This window comes from Vanacampus margaritifer, chromosome 13 (assembly GCF_051991255.1).
Source record: "Vanacampus margaritifer isolate UIUO_Vmar chromosome 13, RoL_Vmar_1.0, whole genome shotgun sequence".
NCBI classification, from domain to species: domain Eukaryota; kingdom Metazoa; phylum Chordata; class Actinopteri; order Syngnathiformes; family Syngnathidae; genus Vanacampus; species Vanacampus margaritifer.
In genome coordinates this window covers 975,001-996,793 of record NC_135444.1, presented here as the reverse complement: position 1 = coordinate 996,793, position 21,793 = coordinate 975,001, and the positions used below count along the sequence as shown (strand labels likewise).

The 21,793-nt window shown below is 41.7% G+C and overlaps 1 protein-coding gene across 3 annotated transcripts in view; it reads left to right on the top strand.

Annotated features, from left to right (window-relative positions):
• The window catches only part of orc1 (origin recognition complex, subunit 1), an 87,841-nt gene that overhangs the window by 46,120 nt on the left and 19,928 nt on the right, over nucleotides 1-21,793 (top strand). For all 3 annotated transcript variants that reach the window (XM_077583195.1, XM_077583194.1, XM_077583196.1), the window contains 4 exons: nucleotides 740-968; nucleotides 1,064-1,182; nucleotides 7,057-7,158; nucleotides 21,710-21,793. The exon at nucleotides 21,710-21,793 is cut by the window's right edge and continues 88 nt beyond it. In XM_077583195.1, the coding sequence (XP_077439321.1) occupies nucleotides 740-968; nucleotides 1,064-1,182; nucleotides 7,057-7,158; nucleotides 21,710-21,793 (534 nt within the window). The remainder of the gene's footprint in view (nucleotides 1-739; nucleotides 969-1,063; nucleotides 1,183-7,056; nucleotides 7,159-21,709) is intronic.

Genomic DNA, 21,793 nt, shown 5'->3' with positions numbered 1-21,793 from the left:
CAAGATCACCGGGGTTCACGCTGGAGAGTTGAGTTCATGCGATAACCATGTACAGTATATAAAGTCCTATTTGTAAACAATAGCCACACTTGCCTGTTGTCACATCGATATGCTTTTGGACATTATTTCTGACTTTTACCATGGCTCTTCAACCATGGGTAAGTAAGTTTTGTGTTTAAATAGTGTTATTTTGTCATGTTTAATTTAATCTGACCTCGTTTTTCTGTCTTAAATGTCCGACCGATGTTATACTATGTAGTTAGCTAGCTTCCCTCCCCCAAAAAATGAGTTCGCAAACTGTTTTATTATCAGCTTCATGAAAATCCGCAAGCGTTCCACATGAGGCATCCGGAAAAAATAGAACGCTTGCGGAAACCTTCCGCACCGCCGCATCTGTTCCGCGCCGCATCTGTTCCGCGCTGCATACGCAACGCACTGCATACGCAACGCACTGCATACGCAACGCACTGCATACGCAACGCACTGCATACGCAACGCACTGCATACGCAACGCACTGCATACGCAACGCACTGCATACGCAACGCACTGCATGCAGCTGGTGTGAATTGACACGCAGACTCAGATGCTTTCTATACCTTGCGGCGGCCGTACGGAAAACACACCGCGTCCGTTCCGCAGTCAGTGTGAATTGGGCGTCAATTTGCTCTAGGCTTTTGATTAGGTAAGATTGCATGATGCACGCAAAAATTAAGACTGCTTTTTTGTCTTTGTTACCAGAAATCTTCTGGATGACGATCAAAACCTGGACTCAGACACAGGAGGCGAGGAAGAGTTTGTTCCATCAATTGATGCACCTTGTAGTAGCAGTGAGGATGATGATGAAAGGATTCATGATGAAAGTGTACTAATAAAGAAAAGCAGACAGTGTATTGCTGGGTCGCTCGTGCCTCGTTCTAAGAAAACTGCGTCCGCCACCTGGACGTCTCGTAAAACACCCAGCAAGAAGGTAAAATTTTAAAATATAGATTTCGTTGGAAACACACAAATGTGTTCACGGGCTTCTTAGCTCACCTCCACTAATTGATATTGTCTTATTTACAGGCACCAACCAATGCACCAACCAATGCACCACCTACTCCGTGCCATCGTACTCCCAAAATCCCCAGAAGGTTGATGCCTGCCCAGCACCCTACCAACATATTAGAAGTGGCCAGAACAAGGTAAAAAAAAAATACAAAATACAGATGAATTTTGAGAAGCGCAAAACCCCAATTTGCCAACAAAGCCTATCAATATACATTTTACGTAGTGTGACAACATGAACGCTGTAGCGTGACAAAACGTGTCGTTTTTGACGAAAACGCCTAAAAAAGGTGCACCCAAAGTAAACATTAAGCTGTTCTTGAACCATTTAGAGTCTATAGTCTAAATTTTAGACTATCATCATAATTTTGGTCTCTTTTTAAAGATAACACTTTAATTTTTTTCTCCCCAACAGTCAAAATCTGTTTAAGTGCTACTGGTACTGAGTAATGGAAGTTTGAATTAAAAAAAAAAAAAAAGACATTTTATGTTCCTCTAATTGTTTTTCACAAAATCTGCCTTTAAAATAAATGTAGAATGATGTGCTGGACTGAAAAATGCTACAATATTAAAGCTTAAGTTCTTCCCCAATTCCAGTTCAAGTTTGACAATAATACTACAGAAAATAAGCATTTTACACAGGATTTAACAAAACATGGGTTTAGGCGAACAAAATGCCATTTGGGTGACCCTTAAAAGCTAAGGTCAAGTCTGATAAAAATTCTTTTTAATTCGTCACTATTCTATTCTATTCTATTCTATTCTATTCTATTCTATTTTTAAACATAGTTTAGAGACTTTATCCACATTAAGACATAATTTTGACACGATTTCAATGCAAGGGATCAAAGAGATATGCGCCTTTATGACGCACCGTTAAGACTCTCTGATGTTTTCTCTCACATGCCGTATGTGCAAACAGGCTTTCGAAAAAAACAAAAAAGCAAGCAAGAATTAGACGTATTCAGAATATCATTGGCTGTTCAATATGTCAATCACCATGAAATTGCTTTGACTGGTTCATGCACTGTACGAGGAAGGACCTTTTACGCGTATCGTCATTGGCCATGATAGACGAAGGAAGGCTAGGAGATTGGACCACATAAGGTGTCAATCACTTTCCACGTGGTTCCTTTGCTTTTTTTTTGCTCGTAGTTCAGTGCTAACTCAACGAACATAGGAATGGGTGAATCTTGTGCGTATTTGGCAGGTTGCAGCAACCAAAAACTTGGCTTTAAGACATTGGAGGGCTTAAGGCGGCGGGTGTTTGTTTTCAAATAGTGAGTTACTATGGCAACAAGGCACGTCGATGTTTTGAGGATCTAATTGGCTTTTCGAAACGTTCATCACCAAAAACTTTCGCTATGACTGGCTCAAGCAACGACGGGAGGTGTGGAAGGAGTATCATTTGACGCACAAAGAAGGCCATTGGGTTGCGTGGATCTTGTGACCGATAAAACATCTTTCTATTGGACCAAACAAGGTATCATTCGGAAGCCAACCCCTAAGAGCAGAGCAATCTCGGTCCTCGAGGGCCGGTGTCCTGCAGGTTTTGGAGGTTTCTCACTTCCAACACAAGCTGATTCCAATCAACTGGATCATTATCAGGCTAGTGCAGAGCTTGCTGATGAGCTGATCATATATCAGCTGTGTTGGAGAAGGGCAACATGCAAAACCTGCAGTACTCCGGCCCTCGAGACCCACCTCTGCCTAAGAGTTTGTTGACAAAGTCTTCCGAGGCTAATTCGTGCAGGTAATGTTTCATTGGACTCTTTTCGAAATAATTGGACCAGTTTCTACCAACGGGACATGTGGTTGGAAATAGTGGTGGCTATACAGGGTAAGTTGCATATTTTCTTGCATTTACAATTGTCTGACTTAAGTGCGCACTGATTCTGCAGATATGATTTTTTTCATGAAATGTTGGGCATTATTCAAATCTGAAGGAACCCATCTTTCAAACGGTGTACAGCGTGACGAGCAAACATACTGGATAGTGAATGAGACACCTGCGCGCTCTAGAAAATGGTGTAGTACCCGCGGCCGGGCGGTCAGGGGTAGGGATGTTTGATACCACTTTTACCAATACTGATACCAATACCAATATTCAAATCTTCAGTAATCACCAGTGCCAATACTATTAGTACTTATGATACATAAAATTTCCCAAAAAACAATGACAGATCTATATTTTTTTAAATGATACATATATCCCAGCTATAGCAAATTTCCTTAAAATTTAATCAAATAATGGGAATTATATATTTTTAATTTGCTCATGAAAGTCATTTTGCATAAAACACACAATAAAATGAATTTAAAAAAAATCCATAAATCAGATGAAACAAATAATCCAGTGGTCCAAGGAACAGTGGGAGGTGGAGATAATTCAATACAATAGGGCTTCAAGTAATTTAGTAATATCTACCATGTTAACTCATTTGCTCCCAAAAAACTTATAAATATGTCCTATTTTGAATGTTTTAAATGTCCCAGAGATGTATTTATACGTTTGTTTTTTATGCTTTGATGCACACTGCAAAGAACAGTTGAAGAAATGGTAGTTATTACACAAACGGCCAGCAGGAGAAGATACTTTTTTCGTTCTTTTGGTAGGTTTCATGTTTTTGCAGCAATAGAACAAAATCTGTGAGCCTTGCAAAATCCAGTAAAACAGCCGGGAATGAAGGGAACTGTTTTAGTGAAAATGGCTGGTAGTGAATGAGTTAAGAATTCTTCAAGCTGTTTAGTGTCTGAAGTTTAATTATCTTGTTTTGAAATCCATGCTTTTATTTTGGAAGGCTGCTCTGTATAGGAATTAATATACATATAATCCAAAGGGAAACGGAAAAGTCACATTACAAGAATAATGTAGTGTGTATAAGAGCTATAATTAGCGTCTGTGAGGGCGTAAACAGCACTGTTCTATTTTTAGCACCACAGCTTGACGACGTTAACAAGGCAATTAAGCGTGTGGCAAACGTAAACGAGGCAATTAAACACAGCGAAGTTACGTGAGCTGCAAACATATATGAACCACAGATATTGGTGATATTATTAACAACAAGACTTACTTATTCTCAGTAATGCACACCGAAATGGCGCTACGGTAGTAATTAAATAAACAAGTGTTCCCTCATAAAGAGACATACAGGAAACAAATGAGACGGAACAAAACTTTCTTTCCCCTCAGTCTTTCGGACTGAAAATTGCCACGAGCGGGGGCTGATACCAATATCGATATCAGTCGCGAGTACCGATACCATAAAAAGTGGCCTGGTATCGGCCCGATACCGATACCTGGTATCGGTACTCACCCTATCCCTAATCAGGGGTGTACAATTGTTTTCCAAAGGGACCATGTGGTAAACTGGAAGGTTTGTCGAGGGCCATTCCAACATGTTAACCTCAATTATGTTCTATAATAATGTAATCTATTTATTTAAAGGGACAGTAACGTGAAAAAAAACAACTTTTGGGAGCTTTTGGCCATGTTAAAATACTAATTCCTCACCAAAAGCATCATTGAAATGGTGTTTTCCTCCATTCACCCCTCTATGAGAACTTCTAGGTCATTCTGCTCTCCAAGCCACCAGCCCCTTCCAACCCGAAAAAACTAGCGGGTGCTAGGTTGGCCTATGCTATTTAGAAAAGTCTGGATCTCAGTTTTCTATTGATGTACGGATCATCACAATCGGTTGATGCTATCCTGAATTAGCCCCCTGAATACACTGCAAAGTAGTTCAGTGGATAGTTGAGAGAGCTGCATTTACAGAATAGCGACAATAGAGTGAAAAATGCTAACTAGTCCAGTCCCTTAGGTGCTCTTTTCATTTTGAAATATGTGTCTTAACCAGGGGTGTAAAACTCATATTAGCTCAGGGGCTGCATAGAGGAAAATATATTACCAAGTGGGCCGGGTCGGTAAAATAATGGTGTATAACTTAAAACAATTGTCGTCAATTATATGCAGATTTTCACATGACTTCAGCAGCTTGAACCGGAAGGAGGTCAAAAATGAAGCCGGCTCATTGACGACCAATGCTAGTAGTGTTGTTATTGTTCTCATTTATCTCTGGGGAAAAAAAACATGCTTAGTAAACACAGTTGTTATGGAACTTGCAGACACGACTCCAGACTTTCCGAGCGTCCACATATGAAGGATGTATTGTTTATTCGTTTCCCGAAGCCAAAAATTCAGAGGGATTATAAATATGATTGCGGATCAACTTGTGCGGACGTCCAAAAGAGCTGTTTAACGCCAGCGAAGTGAAGCCTTTCACCTTCATATGTAGTAAACATTTTGTTGGGGGCCATGCATGCATGCTCCTACGATGGCAATCATGCTCTTGTCACCTCTTGCCACCACCGTCCCAAAGAGGTAAGCGATTGTCTTAATTATTATTTTTATTTTTGGGCATTTGACACTACCCTGACTGTCGGACGACAATAATGAATGCCAAGGAACAATGCTAAAATGGCGTTGCCACTGTTGTTCGGAGCTGTCTTGCTTACCGCCTGATTTATTTATTTTTTTGCCATGTCTGTGACATGTATGAAAATGTATCTGTAGGGCATTTTCTGAATTAAGGAAGCGGGAAGGATATAATAATTGAAAGAAATGAGGAATAGCGGTTGTGCCCAAGAATTTCAGAGTAGAATTGCGATCACTACACACACGAAAAAGCAATAAAAATTTACCCCCAACAACTATCAAAGACAGCATTAAGACAGCCAGATACGACAGACAGGGCATATGGTGCTAAAGGAAGGATGGCTTGTTGAAACAGGAGAATGTCAGTTGCGTAGGACGATGTTTTGAGGGGGAGAAAAAAAACGTAACCTCTGGATCAGGTCAGCTCTTTTCCCCGTCTTTTTCAGCCCTCTACACTCAAGCCATCTCTTCAACTGAACATTAGTATGTTCTTCGACGTCTATACCAGTGAATTTGGCACCAGGGATAGCATTCTCAAATAAAATTAGTCGATTTAGCGCAGTAGACATCTCGCTCGTAGTGTGTGTGTGCGTGTGTGTGTGTGTGTGTGTTGTGTTTTTGTGTGACGGGCGTTTCAGCAGTCACTCGGCAATCTGCAGTTTGATAGACCCAGAGCACGATTTGACACCATGTTAGGAAGAGATCAAAACACATTTTTTTGTTTTAATTTTTTGGGCTGAGATGTATTGAAGAGGAAGAGTCTGACAAAAAAAAATGAAAAAAAGCAATTGATAATGTAAAAAAAAAAGCAGTGAATTGTAGATCATTTGCATGGATCTAAAATGGATGGATGGATGGATAGTAAAACATTTGCAACATGTTCAAAGAAATGCGACACTGCTTTTTTTATGTGCACAAGTGACACGATGATGTAAAAATTGGACAAGTGGTTTTGAGAAATTCAATTGAGATCTGCAAAATAGGTCACCCAGTATCATAAAACTCCCAAGTGTCTTAGAAATCCACAAATTCTCCCCCAAAACTCTCATTCACACCCTTATCAGATCCTCACATTCCTCAGGTGACGGACACATTTACAAATGAATAGATACTACTTGGAGATCGCCGGAGTCGTTAGCTTGTTATCTGGGCGAAGTTGGGCCAACTGACCCTGTCTGATATATCTATGAAATCGAAACAAATCGTGTAGGTACCCAGTGTTAAATATATACTATGTGTAATTCTCCTTATTAGTATGTATAGTTGTAAATTACATTGACTCGTTCTGGGTTTGCTACAAGCAACATGGTGCAGTCAGGGTACTTTCACAACATAGGGAACTTAAAAACGTGCCGCAGCATTCTGCACATTAATAATTTTTCTTCGATCATTCCGCTTTAAAGATCGAGAAGCCAAAATTGAAATCATGATTACATTTTTAAGAATTGTCCAGCCCAATCACTGGTCACTTGTTTGAGAAACTGCCAGATCACAAAGACTCTTAACTTGAGTAAAGGACTGTCTATTAAAAGAACTCTGTGCAAATGTAATTTCTTTTAATATTTCTCTTGTGTAGGCTGCACGTGTCATCAGTACCTGAGTCCCTACCCTGCAGGGAGCAGGAGTTTCAGGATATTTACAGCTTTGTGGAGAGCAAAATCATTGATGGCACAGGAGGGTGAGATTACAGTCAACTATAATTTTTTTTACAAGAACTGTGGTAAATGGTATGCAAGCCTCTTTATTTAAGAGAATCCAGCCCAGAACAATCCTATAATGTTTTTCAATGGTGAGTGTTGGCTTTTTACACAAAGCAGCATGTACAAATGTAGCCACAAGTCAAGTTTATTTGTATTGCCCTTAATATCAAAAGAGTCCAAAAGGCCTTCTTCACAAGCCCACATTTGACAATAAGCGGCATACCCTGATCTAAACCCACGAACCGGGCAAGGGCAAACTCAAAACCCCATATAGCAATAAAGAAGAAACCTTGAAAATGGACTACAATAGGGTATATCCCCCCTTCCAGGATTGACCAGGTTGCAATGGATGCAGACAAAAGTATCACTTAAAACAAGATGTGGTGCTATAATGTCAACTACGACAACGTGAAAGTCCATTTAAGATGAAGTGCTGCAGGAAGACTCCTTTGAGTAAGTGGTCCACCTCAGGTGTTGGTCGATTGGTACAGAATCGATACAGTAATGGCATGAGATTCAGTCATTCTCACCTAGGAGGGGTAAAAGAGGAAAGCAATAAATGCAAGAGTATAAAAATAAGGCTATGTTCACACTACAGCTCAATTAGTTTTTGTTTTTTTTGCCCACATGACATGACGTCATCTTCAATGAAATGAGATCAAGGCGCGTCACCTCATTTTCCCTTAATATTTCTACCTCCTCCCGCCTCGTTACTCTGACGATATGAGATGAAAAATGAGCCCTTTACACACGAGACCATATTTACTTCAGTGAACATTGCCACATGACGTCATTTTTTTGGGGGTGCACGTCACCCACTGTCGTGCTCTTTGCACATGTGTACAACATCACGGCCTCGTTGTTCACATTAGAACTCACATTTGTTTTTGGAATGTGAACAAGTACATAAAAAGATCCGATTTAACAAAAAAATCTGAATTGGACTGCAGTGTTGAACATAGCCAAAATTTTAAGTCAAGATTGAAACTTGATTTACCTTGATTTAAATTTATTAAATCATGAATTTGATTTAAATTAAAAAAATGATTTAAAATGTGTTCTAAGGGTAACAGCTCCAATCTCCGCAAGTAGAGCATTCCAGATTACTGGAACCCAAAAAGAGATTGTTCTAAGCCTTGGCAAACTCGGTCCTCGAGGGCCAAAGTCCTGCAGGTGTTGGATGTTTCCCTTCTCCAACACAGCTGATTCATATGATCAGCTCATCAGCAAGCTCTGGCGAATCCTTTTTTTTCTTTTCTTTTTTTTCTTGGGAGAGCTCAGTATTGATCATTTGACATGTCATCATCATTGTACTCCCTTTTTTTTTTTTGTGTATGTGGATGTGTGTGCGTGCGTGCGTGCGTGTAAAAAAAAATAAAAATCCCATACCGTTCACCTAAACCGAACACTTCAAAATCCAGCCAGAGTCGTGGGGCCGCCAGGAGACCCGAAGAGGGACTAAAGAAAAGAAAGAAAAGCGAAGCCCAGCACCGACCAGACACCACCCACCGGGCCACTAACCAGAGTCCTTCACCAACCCCAGAGACATCTAAATTCCAACAAATCAGGGAGACCTCAAGGGCCCAAAGGAGAAACTGAGGAAAGGTAGAAAGGACAGACGAAGCAGAGTGAGATCCACAGACACCAGCCTCCACCGATTCAATGACCTGAGGGAGAAACAGATTGTGTCTGAGTTTCGATAGATGCTGGTGTGGTGGATCTGGCATGCATGAGAATCTCCACCAAAGAGGGGAGCCGTCGACCCCCGCCAGGACAGAGCAAGCGCAACACCTCAAGGCCCCCCAGGCCGCGGCAGCGCCAAAGGACGACCCCCGGGCCCCGCAGGGGCCACCGGCCGGAGAGCAAACCCAGGAGCAGGAGCGCCCCCCTTTCCAACGCGGCCCGCGCCCCCAACCCAACGCAGCAGGACGGGGCACTGCAGGCCCACCAGGCACCCCACGACCCCCCCGCCCCCCATCCACCCCCGCCATCCACCCCAACCCAGCCCCAACCGCCCCCAGGTCCCCAAATCCCCAGACGCACCCCCCACCCCAGGACCACCACCCCCCAACCAAGCCACCCCCACCAACCGACAGCCCCCCAGACCCCGGGGACACACCGCACCCAGGCATCGGTGCCGAAGAGATGCCGGGCAGCGGAGCGGAGAGGGCATCCGCGCCCACCCCACCACGCGGAGGGACGGAACACCAGGGGCAGAAGGGGAGATGGGGGCACCGGAGGACGGGCGGCACCCCCGAACCCCAGGCCCAGCGGGGAGAGGCCCCGGTCGTCACCCCAACGATCTAAGTAAAAAACTAACCCTGTTACTGAGTTCGCCAGCTCGCCGACTGGCGAACTCTACCCCTAAACCGTGAGTGTGACCCCACGGACAGGGGACCGCAGCACTGCTCCATACTGCGGCCTGCCCCAACCGATGCCCCCCCCCAGTTGTGTGGTGCATTAAAATTGGAGGGGAGCTGCAGGGCGGAGACGGTGTCTCCACCCTACCCCACTCCCCCCCAAAGTGTGTTATGTGCCCTCTATGTCTAAAATGTATTGTGCAAAACTAGTGCAGTGAGTTAAGAGGAGCGACCAGCTGGGCCCCTCCCAACCGGGCGGGGGCGGGAGGCGCACCCACCCACCAAATCCCCACCAACCCCACCGGGACCCCGGCAGGCATTTGACCAACCCGGCGGGGCTCGCCCCCGGGATACTGGGGCCCGCCCGAAGTGCCCGGAGGCCCACCGGAGCGGGGCGGGCACAACACCAATCCCGCCCACCCTCCCGGCCCCCAGAGCGCTGAGACCCGGGCCACGGATGGAACCCCCGGCCCAGGGGAGGGGGAGGGGACGGGGGAAGGTGACGACAGGAAGGGCAGGAGGCAGCGGCAGGGCCGCAGAGAGAGGGGGAGAGGAGGAGGGAGAAGGGACAGGGAGGCGGAGGATGGCGGGGAGAGGCGAAGAGGGAGAGGAAGCAAGGGGGCGGAAGGGGGAGGGGAGAGGGAACCACGGGGCACCCCGGCAGCCCACAGGCCCCGAACCGCGTCGCCGGGCCCAGAGCGACGGACCACGCCGGGGCGGGGCCGCCCCGAACACCAGGGAGAGCCCCGCAACACAGCACCCCCCACGAAACCCAGGGAACGACCAAGACGCAGCCGCCACCCAGCAGCCAACAGAGGGGCAGACCCGCCCACGCCCAGCCAGGGGGGGACAGCACCTGTAGAGTTAGTCCCCTGGCATGCAGTGAATCCGAATATTAGCCCTTAGTGCTGTTAGATATTATTAACATTTAAATTCTTTATTTTCATATATTAACCATTGTTATACATTATTAACATTTTAATTCTTTATATTAACCATGTCGAAATGTTTTGTAGATGTGAGGTAGTGTTGAACTCAGTATAATTTGACCTTAACCTAAGCTGGTAAATTGTTTGGTCTAAAAAATTCCTTCTCAGCGTTCTGTGCGAAAACACATTTAGTCCTTGAGAACAAAATCTGCTTCGAACACACACACCCCTGACTCTATTTTCGCCATCGCTCACGGAAAAGTACCCAGAGAGTATGTTTTGTCTACAAATGAAAGAGAGGCGGTCTGTTTAACTATAAGAAGCCATTTTACACGCGGAAGAGACACATTCGGCACTCTGAAATTCCACCTGTTATGTGATGTTTGGAGTCTGTCACGATGTCCAGAGATCTCTGTTTTTTTATTAAATCATTTTTGCAAAGGTGTTTTTTCTTACATTAAATTTGTCTTCAAATTTTGGAACACGCAAAGAGGACAAATAAATTTATTCCTCTTCAGTGCCCATTGGAGGTGAATCTGCTCGATCCTGTTGGCAACAACTGGGTTCCTGACTATAAAAACACAACCATTAGTTTCAAACTGCCAAATGCAGAGACATCAATGTAAGTTATCACGATGTGGTGGCTCTCGCTAACAGGCAGAATTAAATAACCAAAATTAGGTTAAAATATTCTATATATGTAGACCATATTTCTATGAATTTTGATATTTGTTTTTTATTTGAGGCCGATATTTTTTCCATTAAAATGTGATTTATGAGGAGGTTAGACCATTGGTCGATATTCAGAGTTTGTTTATTTTTCCAGTTAACAAGAATTGTTTTTTTTGCGATAGTAAGGGCTACAAGTGTAGATTGAAATTGTTTATGTGGTAGGTCAGTTGTTGTTAGGTCACCTAGCAAACACAAGTTTGGAGATAAAGGTATCCTACAGTCCAAGATAGCGGAAAGTTTTTCTAAGACTTAAGTCCAGAAATACATAACCGGAGTGCATAACCATAAAGCATGAAAATAAGTGTCTGTAGTGTTTTGTAAACACTGGAGACAAATGTCGGAGTCGGAGAGTCCCATTTTCTTCATCATATTTTGAGTAATGTATGTTCTATGGATAATTTTATATTGGATAAGTTGTAAATTCGTGTGTTTTGTCATTTTAAATGCATTTTCACAAACTTGAATCCAAAAGTCAGATTCCGGAGCTATAGACAAGTCTGTCTCCCATTTTAAGATTGGTAAAGACATTTTATCCGTATATGAAAGTAACATATATATTTTTGAAAGTTTTTTTGTTGTTGTCGGAGAAAACTTGGTAATATCTTTAGCTAAAACAGGCGGTTGGAGCGTACCCTGAAGTGTTGGAATTTGTTTCTTTATCATATTTTTAACTTGCAGATGTAAAAAATTTCCGTTTGTTATTTTGTATTTTTGGAGCAAGGATGTATATGATATAAACATATTATCTGAGAAGAGATGGTGGAGATGTGTAATTCCTTTCTGCTCCCACACACCTAAATAAAACGATTGGTTGTTAATTCGAAAGTCAGGGTTATGCCATAGGGGAGAAAGCCCACAGGGCTCCACTTGGGCTTTTGTAATTTCTAATGCCTTCCACCAAGCAGTCAGGGTGGCGGAAATCATTGGGTTTTTAAAACAATTATGTCGCTTAATTGATGTTGTAATAAAGAGTAAATCTAGAAGTCTGAGGTTATTACAATCCTTTTGTTCTAGTTCCAGCCAACAGTTAGTATCTCTGTTGGGTTGTGCCCATAGAACGATATATTGTAGCTGGTTGGCTATATAGTAGTACATAAAATTTGGTGCCTCTAGACCACCTTTGGATTTACTTTTCTGAAGAGTAGATAGACTAATCTTTGCTTTTTTTTTATTCCAGTAAAATTTTGTAACGGCTGAGTCTAACAACTGGAACCATTTAGCCGTAGGTTTAATTGGAATCATTGAGAAAAAAATAGTTTATTTTAGGTAAAACTTTCATTTTAATGGTGGCTATTCGTCCTATTAAAGAAATAGGAAGATTATTCCAGCATTCCAAGTCACTATGAATGTTATCCAGAAGTGGAGAAAAGTTTAAATGAATTAAATCAGTTAATTTAGGTGAGATTTTTATAAGTATTTTAAATTACCTATAGGAAATGAGTAGTGTGGGTCCTGACTTGCAGGGTTCCATGAATTTTCTGTAATAGGTAGAAGTGTTGATTTTGTCCAGTTAATAGAATAATCTGATAACTGCTCTGTCCATTCTGAGAAACAAAATATGTGTGTGCTTTTCTACAGGCGAAAATGTCATGTGGACAGCTGCACGCACTGTTGTCACAACTCGTTACAGTAAAGCTGTTGTCACAGCTGGTATATGTATGTACTTTTATTTTGCAGGTGCCACAGGAAGTGTTACTTTAATCCTCATGTCGTGTGAGTGGGAACAAGTGTTGAAATTTAGCGTTGCCAGTGTCCAAAGCTAAATTGGCTGGAAGCTCATTTTGAAAGGTTTCACGTTGGTAAACATTGACTGGCATGATAATTACACACCTTTTGGCAAAATACACCGTTAAGAAAACAAAATATGTGACCTACGTGAATCGTGGCGAAGCGATGAGAAAGTGCGAACGTATGGTGACGGCGTGATGATATCTTCCTGGCTAACTAAAGTCAAGTGTTAACCCTCCTGTCACAAACCACCTACAGTCTTACTATTTAAACACCACAATAACAATAAAAACTGTTAAACTTGTCACTGGGATAGACATGTTTTTTGTTTTTGCGCTTGACGTCAGGCCCCGTCATCGTGTAGTTTCAGAATTACTATGTGCGTGCACGCGTTCACGAGCGTGCGTCTGTGAAGCTACCGCTGCACATATTACTTTTGTCAATGTCTGTCTGTCTGTCTATGTAGCTGTCTGTATATGTGAGGTGAGCAGTGTGATAATCAGTGGTACTTTTCAACTTTTTCCCCATTAAACTAGCAATAGTTTCAATCAATCAATTCATTCACCCATCTGCATTCATCCATTTTTTTCTGTCTGTCTTTCTATAAATGTACAGTTTAAAAATTGTGCATTTCAATTTACGCACGTTTTTTCGCTATTCCTATCCCTATCCTATCCCAGTCCTAGTCCTATCCCAAGCAAATAGCAGGGTCCACTGTGTCCAAAATATATTGTAGTGATCTTTTTTTATTTTGTGCTCATTAACCTATTTGGAATTGAGTTAATCCAAAAGTAATAAATATTACTCAAGTTGCATTTTGTTAATATTACGGTACTTGTATTACGTTACTAACTAGATTTTTATCAGGTAACTATAAACTGTATCAGAATACATTTAAAAAGTAACCCTTCCAACCTCGCTTATACAGTATAATGCGATCATGTGACCATGCATAGATAGATGCTGTCTTTTAATTCTGCTTGATTTTGTTTTTCAAAATGCATCAAATTGAAGTGTTAAAATGTGAAATATTCCAAGGGAGCATGCTCCCAGACATCCTTAGAGGGTTGAATACAATTCTCACCTTCTTCAACCCTGATCCATTTTCATGCCAGGTATGCACCTGGTTTTACTACTCCCGAAACCCCCAATCTTGAGATGTGTAATTCCTTTCCCACACACCTAAATAAAACGATTGGTTGTTAATTCGAAAGTCGGGTTTATGCCATAGGGGAGAAAGCCCACAGGGCTCCACTTGGGCTTTTGTAATTTCTAATGCCTTCCACCAAGCAGTCAGGGTGGCGGAAATCATTGGGTTTTTAAAACAATTATGTCGCTTAATTGATGTTGTAATAAAGAGTAAATCTAGAAGTCTGAGGTTATTACAATCCTTCTGTTCTAGTTCCAGCCAACAGTTAGTATCTCTGTTGGGTTGTGCCCATAGAACGATATATTGTAGCTGGTTGGCTATATAGTAGTACATAAAATTTGGTGCCTCTAGACCACCTTTGGATTTACTTTTCTGAAGAGTAGATAGACTGACTAATCTTTGCTTTTTTTTATTCCAGTAATATTTTCCAACAACTGGAACCAGTTAGCCGTAGGTTTAAATGGAATCATTGAGAAAAAATAGTTTATTTTAGGTAAAACTTTCATTTTAATGGTGGCTATTCGTCCTATTAAAGAAATAGGAAGATTATTCCAGCGTTCCAAGTCACTATGAATGTTATCCAGAAGTGGAGAAAAGTTTAAATGAATTAAATAAGTTAATTTAGGTGAGATTTTTATGCCTAAGTATTTTAAATTATCTATAGGAAATGAGTAGTGTGGGTCCTGGCTTGCAGGGTTCCATGAATTTTCTGTAATAGGTAGAAGTGTTGATTTTGTCCAGTTAATAGAATAATCTGATAACTGTGAGAATTTAGTTATTAAGTTAAATACTTCCCCTAACGAAATCGCCGGATTTTCTAAATAAAGTAAAATATCATCGGCATATAGATTAATATTATGTTCTGTTACCCCAGAGTGAATTCCTTGAATCCTTCATTCCTGGCGTATGGCTAATGCAAGTGGCTCAATAAATAGTGCAAATAATAAAGGGGATAGTGGGCATCCCTGTCTTGTGCCTCTGTAAAATAAAGCTCTTAGATATAATCCCTTAGTAGTAACTGTAGCTTTGGGAGAATCATATAATACTGACACCCAGTGGATAATTGATTTCCCAAAGCCAAATTTATTTAAAACAGCAAAGAGGAAGGACCAGTTAACTTTTTCGAAAGCTTTTTCTGCATCCAACGATATAATAACTGCCTTCTTATCATGCCGCTGTGACATGCTAATAAGGTTAAAGAGCCTCCTAATATTATTAGTAGAGTGACGATCTTTAATAAAGCCTGTTTGGTCGCTATGAATAATTGTCGAGATTACTGTTTCTAGTCTAGATGTGAAAGCCTTAGTAATAATTTTAATATCAGTGTTAATTAGTGAAATCGGACAGTAACTTGATGGAAGGGTGGGGTCTTTTTCTGGCTTTAATAAAAGTTTAATTGCTGCTGTATTCATGTGTGGACGTATGTAACCATTAGTTTTGATTTCTGTTACTACTCTTAAGAATAGCGGAGCAAGTATTAACCAGTAGCGCTTAAAAAATATAGCCATCTGGGCCAGGTACCTTGCCATTAGGCATACTATCTAGAGCACTGTACAACTCGTTTATAGTAAGTGGCGCCTCTAACATATCTTTATATTCAGTAGTTAACTGAGGCATATTTAAGCTACTGAGGAATGCCTCAATATGCTCAGGGTTAGGCTTGTTAGTTTCTGAGTATAGGTTGCGATAATAGTTATAAAAAATTTGATTTATTTCTTCTGGTGACTGTGTACATTCACCAGTTGTCCCTTTGATAGCCGTTATAAGAGATTTTCCCGATTGCGTTGAAGTTGGTTTGCAAGAAATTTACCTGATTTGTTATTATATTCAAAGTTGTATCTCAATTGTTGTATTATAAACTCTGTCTTTTTAGTTAGCATATCGTCTAACTGTATTTTTGTAAGTCAGTCCATATTTGGTCATTTGGGGATAGGCTCCAGCAACCCCCGCGACCCTTGTGAGGACAAGCGGTAAAGAAAATGGATGGATAGATGGATGGTTTATTACGTACTCATCCGTCAGTTGTTTAATTTTATCTTCCAAGTAATTTTCTAATTTTTGATCCTGTTTCTTTTTATAAGATGAATATGATATAATTTTACCTCTAATTACTGCTTTCCCAGCTTCCCAGAGCGGCGATAGGCCTGGAGAGTCATTTATTTCCAAAAAGTCTGCCTACTCTTTCCTTATAATTTTATCAAACTCTGCATCGTTAGCAGTGAGATGTTAAAACACCATGTTTGTGGTGGTTTAAAGGTATAATAAACTTGTAGGGAAAGGGAGACTGGTGCATGGTTGCTAATAATAATAGGATGTATTTTTGTAACAGTTTTATCAGCAATAGAGTTATTTGTAAGAAAATAATCAATTCTTGCACAGCGGAAAAGAAAGTAAATTCCTTCTTATTTGGGTTTTTAAGTCTCCAGCTGTCGACGAGGCCAAAATCATTACTTTAGTAGATTGTAATCGCCTTATACATGTTGTGTTATTAGAATGGTCTATTAATGAATTTAAGACTGTGTTAAAGTCTCCTCCAATAATAATAGTAGAGTTCGCCGCTAAATCAAACAGCTGAGAGAAAAATTCATGGAAAAAGGCCGGATCATCATTATTAGGGGCATATAAATTGCCAAATGTATATATTTTATTAAATATAGTTACCTGAATAATAATGTATCGGCCGTTTGGGTCTGTTATTGTATTATTTAGAGTAAAGAGTAAATTCTTATGTATGAGTATACAGACTCCTCTTTGTCTGCTGTTTTAAGGGGCAGAGTATGCTTGGCTAAAATTCTTATCAATAAGTAATTTTTCTTCAGATTTTTGTAGGTGGGTTTCTTGCAGGAGGCAAATATCTGCTTTTAATTTTAAGAGATGGTCTAAAGTTTTTATTCTTTTTGCCTGTGAGCGAGCGCCACAAACATTCCAGGAAACCAGAACTAATTTATGCATACAAACAATATAGGCTCAGTCCTGTGTATATATCTGCATTGGCCATTTGTCAATACTGGCATGTTATAGGATAGAATCAAAGTAGTTATGTGATTTATATAATTTGTGTAAAATATGAGGAAATGTGTAAGTAAATATAACAGTGAAAAAACGGGTAGGGATGTGAAAGTGAAGGAAGTTAGTGGGGAATTAAACAACATTAAAATACACCAGTAACTGGTAACCCAAGCGAGATTTTTTGTTTAAATCTACTTTTGGATATAGTTATGTATTATTATTATATTTATAATATAGCCTAAACATAATGAGTATTCATATTTTAGGTTTTATAACCACATATACAGTATATGTATACATCTAATAATCAAACAAAGTTTAGTTCCATCAATGCCAATTAGAACAGCCAGGGAGTGGAGTTGGGGTTTCGGAATAGTTGGCCATCGATGTATAGTTTATCAACGACCATCATGGTCCGTTTACCCTCCTGCCTATTTAGTTTCATTATAGGAAACAGTACCTTTCGCCGCTCATTAATCTCTCTAGGGAATTGGTCATTCATTCCAAATGAGGTCCCTTTAAGCTCCCGTCCTTTACTTTTAACAAATGCTTTCTGTTTAAAATGCTCAAATTTGGCGATAATAGGACGGGGTCTGTTGCCCCTAGGGGCTCCAAGCCGATGTACCCGGTGAAAGGAGATGTTATTTACCGCCTCCTGAGGAATTTTTAACGACGTCGTCATAATTTTTTTTATCTCAACCTCTGGATTGTCAGAGGTATTCTCGGATATACCTAAAAATATTAAATTATCCTGCATGCTACGGGATTGAACATCCAGAATAGTTTCTTTTAGCGTTTTATTTTCCTTTTTAACGGTTTCTAACTCGGCTGAAACTGTCACGAGTGTAGAGTGTAACTCTGCATTATCGCGTTGGAGATCACTTACCTGTTGGCTGAAGAATTCCATGCTTACCTTTAATTCTTTGACGTCCTCGCTGATTAGGGAGAGGACCTCTAATTTTTTATTTATGGACTCCAGCATACTGACCGAAACCTCCGTAGTGGTTAGGTCGTCCGTGTCCGTCGCTGAGTCATTCTTTCTCTTTTTAGAGGGTTTCTTCGACGGTTTCTCGACGGAAGAGTCCTCCATCGCGCAGTTGTAAAAATAACCGTCAATGAAGCGTTCAAGGTCCTCCACGTTGGGTGGTATTCCAAATCTGTCGGATGAAAAAGAGAAGAAAAAAAAAGAAAGGCAAGATATATGATGGTTAAATTCGGATTAGTTTAGTATAATAGAGCTAATTCTATTTTAGCAGCAGGGCGCCGCCATGTTGGGGATTCCCGGTCTCGCTGTAGGTCTCGCGATAATCACAGCATCTCCCGCATGCGTCTCTGTGTGGAGTTCTGCGTCTCTGTGTGGAGTCTCTGGCGAATCCTGATAATGATCCTCACGTGTTGGAGGAAGGAGTCATCTAAAACCTGCAGGACTCCGATCCTCAAGGGCCGAGTTTGCCCACACCTGCACTAGAACCTGTGGACTTCTTTTTGGCTCCCGAACTCCTTAAAAGACCAGTGTATTGGCGAAGAATGTAGGGTACCACTGAATCGGCAAGATAGGCCAAGTAGTATTTTATTAAAATTGTACCTCAGGTGGACCGGGAGCAACACCTTGCAATAGTAGAGGTGAAACCCAACAAATGCTTGCATTATGATCTCTGCCTCACTAGCACATGGAATGGAACGGATCTTAGCAACATTGCTGAGATGAAAAAAGGCTTTTCAGGCCTTCCCAGGCCAGCCGGAAGACATATTATCTCAGCCTGTCTTAGTGCCCGAAACACCAGAGAGGCCTCCATGAGGCATCCTAACCAGATGCCTGAGCCAAAGAAAGCAATCATCATCTCAGAAGAATTTTTCATGTTTAAAAAACAACCAGTTAGAACTGATTTGAAACTTCGCCGTGTCTTAATGAAAGAAGTTAAGAGCAGGAGCTCTACTCTGAGCCTCTCCAGGATGACCAAGCTTTATCTCTAAAGGGAGAGCCAAGATACCCTGAAGAGGAAAATCATTTCGCCCGCTTGTATCCGGGATCTTGTGACCATGTACTTGTAGGAATGTAGATCAACTGAGTGAGAGATTCACCTTTTCCCTCTACTCCTCGTTCACCACGACGGACTGATCCAGACCATATCACGTCAGACACTGCACCGATCCTCCTGTCCACCTCCCATTCTATTCTTCTATCATTTTTAAGTAAGACCTCAAGATACTTGAACTCCTCTACTTGGAGCGGGATTTCATCCCCAACTCTGGAGCGGGTACCCTGCCGTTTTCCGACTGAGGACTATAGTCTCAGATTTGGAGGTGCTGATTTTCATCCCAGGCAATTCAGACTGCTGCGAACTGCTCCAGTGAGAGATGGAGATTGCGGCTTGATGAAACTATCTGCACTGTCTGCAAAAATCAATGAAAATAAAGTAGAAAGCAATCAAAATAAATTTTAATCATGCCTTTATGTGTAACTCCTATAACATTTACCACAAAAAAAACTTGAGCTTATTTGAATAAGTCCAATTAAAACAGGCATTCAAACTTTGATCATCAGAAACGAAACGCAACACCCCAGGGAAACAAGTTCTAGTGCACACATGCCGTCTTATTAATGAAATAGCTGAGAATATTTACTTATCATCTTTGAAATTAAATATTAAATGTTTCAACTTTCCATATACCCCCACTGCAATGTTCTCACCTACCATCAGGGCTACGTGTACACCTTGATTGGGAGACACTGCTTTAGAAACTGTAGGCTGATCGCATCCACGCCGAGGACCTTGCCACAAAGGAGCTTTATAACCACCTTGATGACCACAACCCCACAGATTGGAGATCCCCACCTCAGAGACACCAGGCTCTGCTTTCTCATGGGAAGGCAGGTTGGCAAAATTAAGGAGTATTCTCCCCACTGATTCACAACGTCCCTAGTCGAGGTCAGCAGCGCACCATCCCCACTAGACACAGCAGTGATGGTGACCTGCTTGCCACTTCTGAGTTCTGAGAAGCAAGAAGGTGGACCAAAATTTTCTCGAAGCCGTCAGGAAGTACTTCTCAATGGCCTCACCGTATTCCTCCCGTGCCTGAGTGACCACTAAAGTTGTATTCCACTTGGTCAGCTGGTACCTATCCGCTGTCTCCTGAGTCCCACAGACCAAAAAGGCCCAATAGGACTCCTTCTTCAGCTAGACAGGATCCCACACTGCCAGTGTCCACAAACAGGTTTGGGAACTGTCACCATGACAGGCATAGACCAGTTTACAGCCACAGCACCAATCGAGCCATGGAACATGGTCTGTTTGGACTCAGCATCTCCCCTGCCTCCCCTTGTACACGGGTGAATTTCTGCCTAAGATGGGAGTTGAAACTCTTTCTGACATAATACTCTGCCAGGCATTTCCAGCAGACACTAACAATACGTTTGGGTGTGCCAGGTCGGATCGGCATCTTCCCCCACCATAAGAACCAGCACACAACCATGTGGTGATTGGTTGACAGCTCCGTCGTCTTCGCCTGAGTGTCCAAGTCCGAAGAGCGGCCGCTTCTCTTTCTCTGATCAAAATGTGGCCTCAGGTCTCCTGCGGCAAAGTGTGCATGTAGATACCATTATATCTGAACATGATGTTGACATGGACAAACCTTTCCAAGCACAGAAGTCCAGTAACAAAATATTTCACAGGTTTTGATTGGGGGGACGGGTTCGGTGTTCCTCGCAATCACTTCCTTGCAGGTCTCACTGTCATTGCCCTTTTTTTTTGTTTTTCTTTTTTATTGAAGCAGAACGAGCAGCAGGAGTGCTCTCCAGCACCTCACCAAGGATTCCAAGAAGGGTGGGCACTCTTAACTGTTGTTCGGTGCATATTAGGCACAAACAACAGTCAGGATCTGTGTTCCCACCTGAAGGCGGAGAGAAGTTACCTAACCCTACCCAGTAACATCAATGTATAGGCATAACACGGGGAGCAAAAAGTATGCTCATACCAGCTCGCCACCTCTCACCCAACCTGAGTGGGAGAGAGTCCTCTCAAGTGGACTGGTACCACATACCAAGCAGTTTGTTTGTTGAGCCGACTATATCTAGTCAGAGCTTCTCAACCTCACCAACCCGAGCAACCTTCCCTGCCAGAGAAGTGACATTCCACGTCCCTAAAGCCAGCTTCTGTAGCCAGGGATTGGACCACCAAGGTCACTGCCTTCGGCTGCCAACCAATTCACTTTGCACCTGACCCTGTGGGACCTTCCCAAAGGTGGTGAGCCCATGGGAAGGTTGACCGAAATTGCCTTTCCGGCACTCATGGGTGCAATGCAACTTGAAAGGTGAAAGGACCGGTATTTAATCCTTATCATTAATAACAATACTCACAGGCATACTGAATATTTTTTACTGTCTGAAAAAAAAGCGTATATTTTGTCAATTTATTGAGCAGAGACTACTATCTTTGTGTATTTTTATGTATTTAATAATATAATGAGAATTACATTTTGGAATGAGGCTGTAATCTGACAAAATGTGTGAATTGTGAAACTCTGAATACAGATGCACTGGATATAATGTTTTAATCAGTGCCATCACCCTACAGAATTAAAATTACCAGGTCGACCCCTGTGACATTGTGGTGTGTTTTAGGTGTATGTATATCTCCGGTGTGCCAGGAACAGGGAAAACTGCAACAGTGCATGAGGTGATTCGTTGTCTGCAGAATGCAGCAAA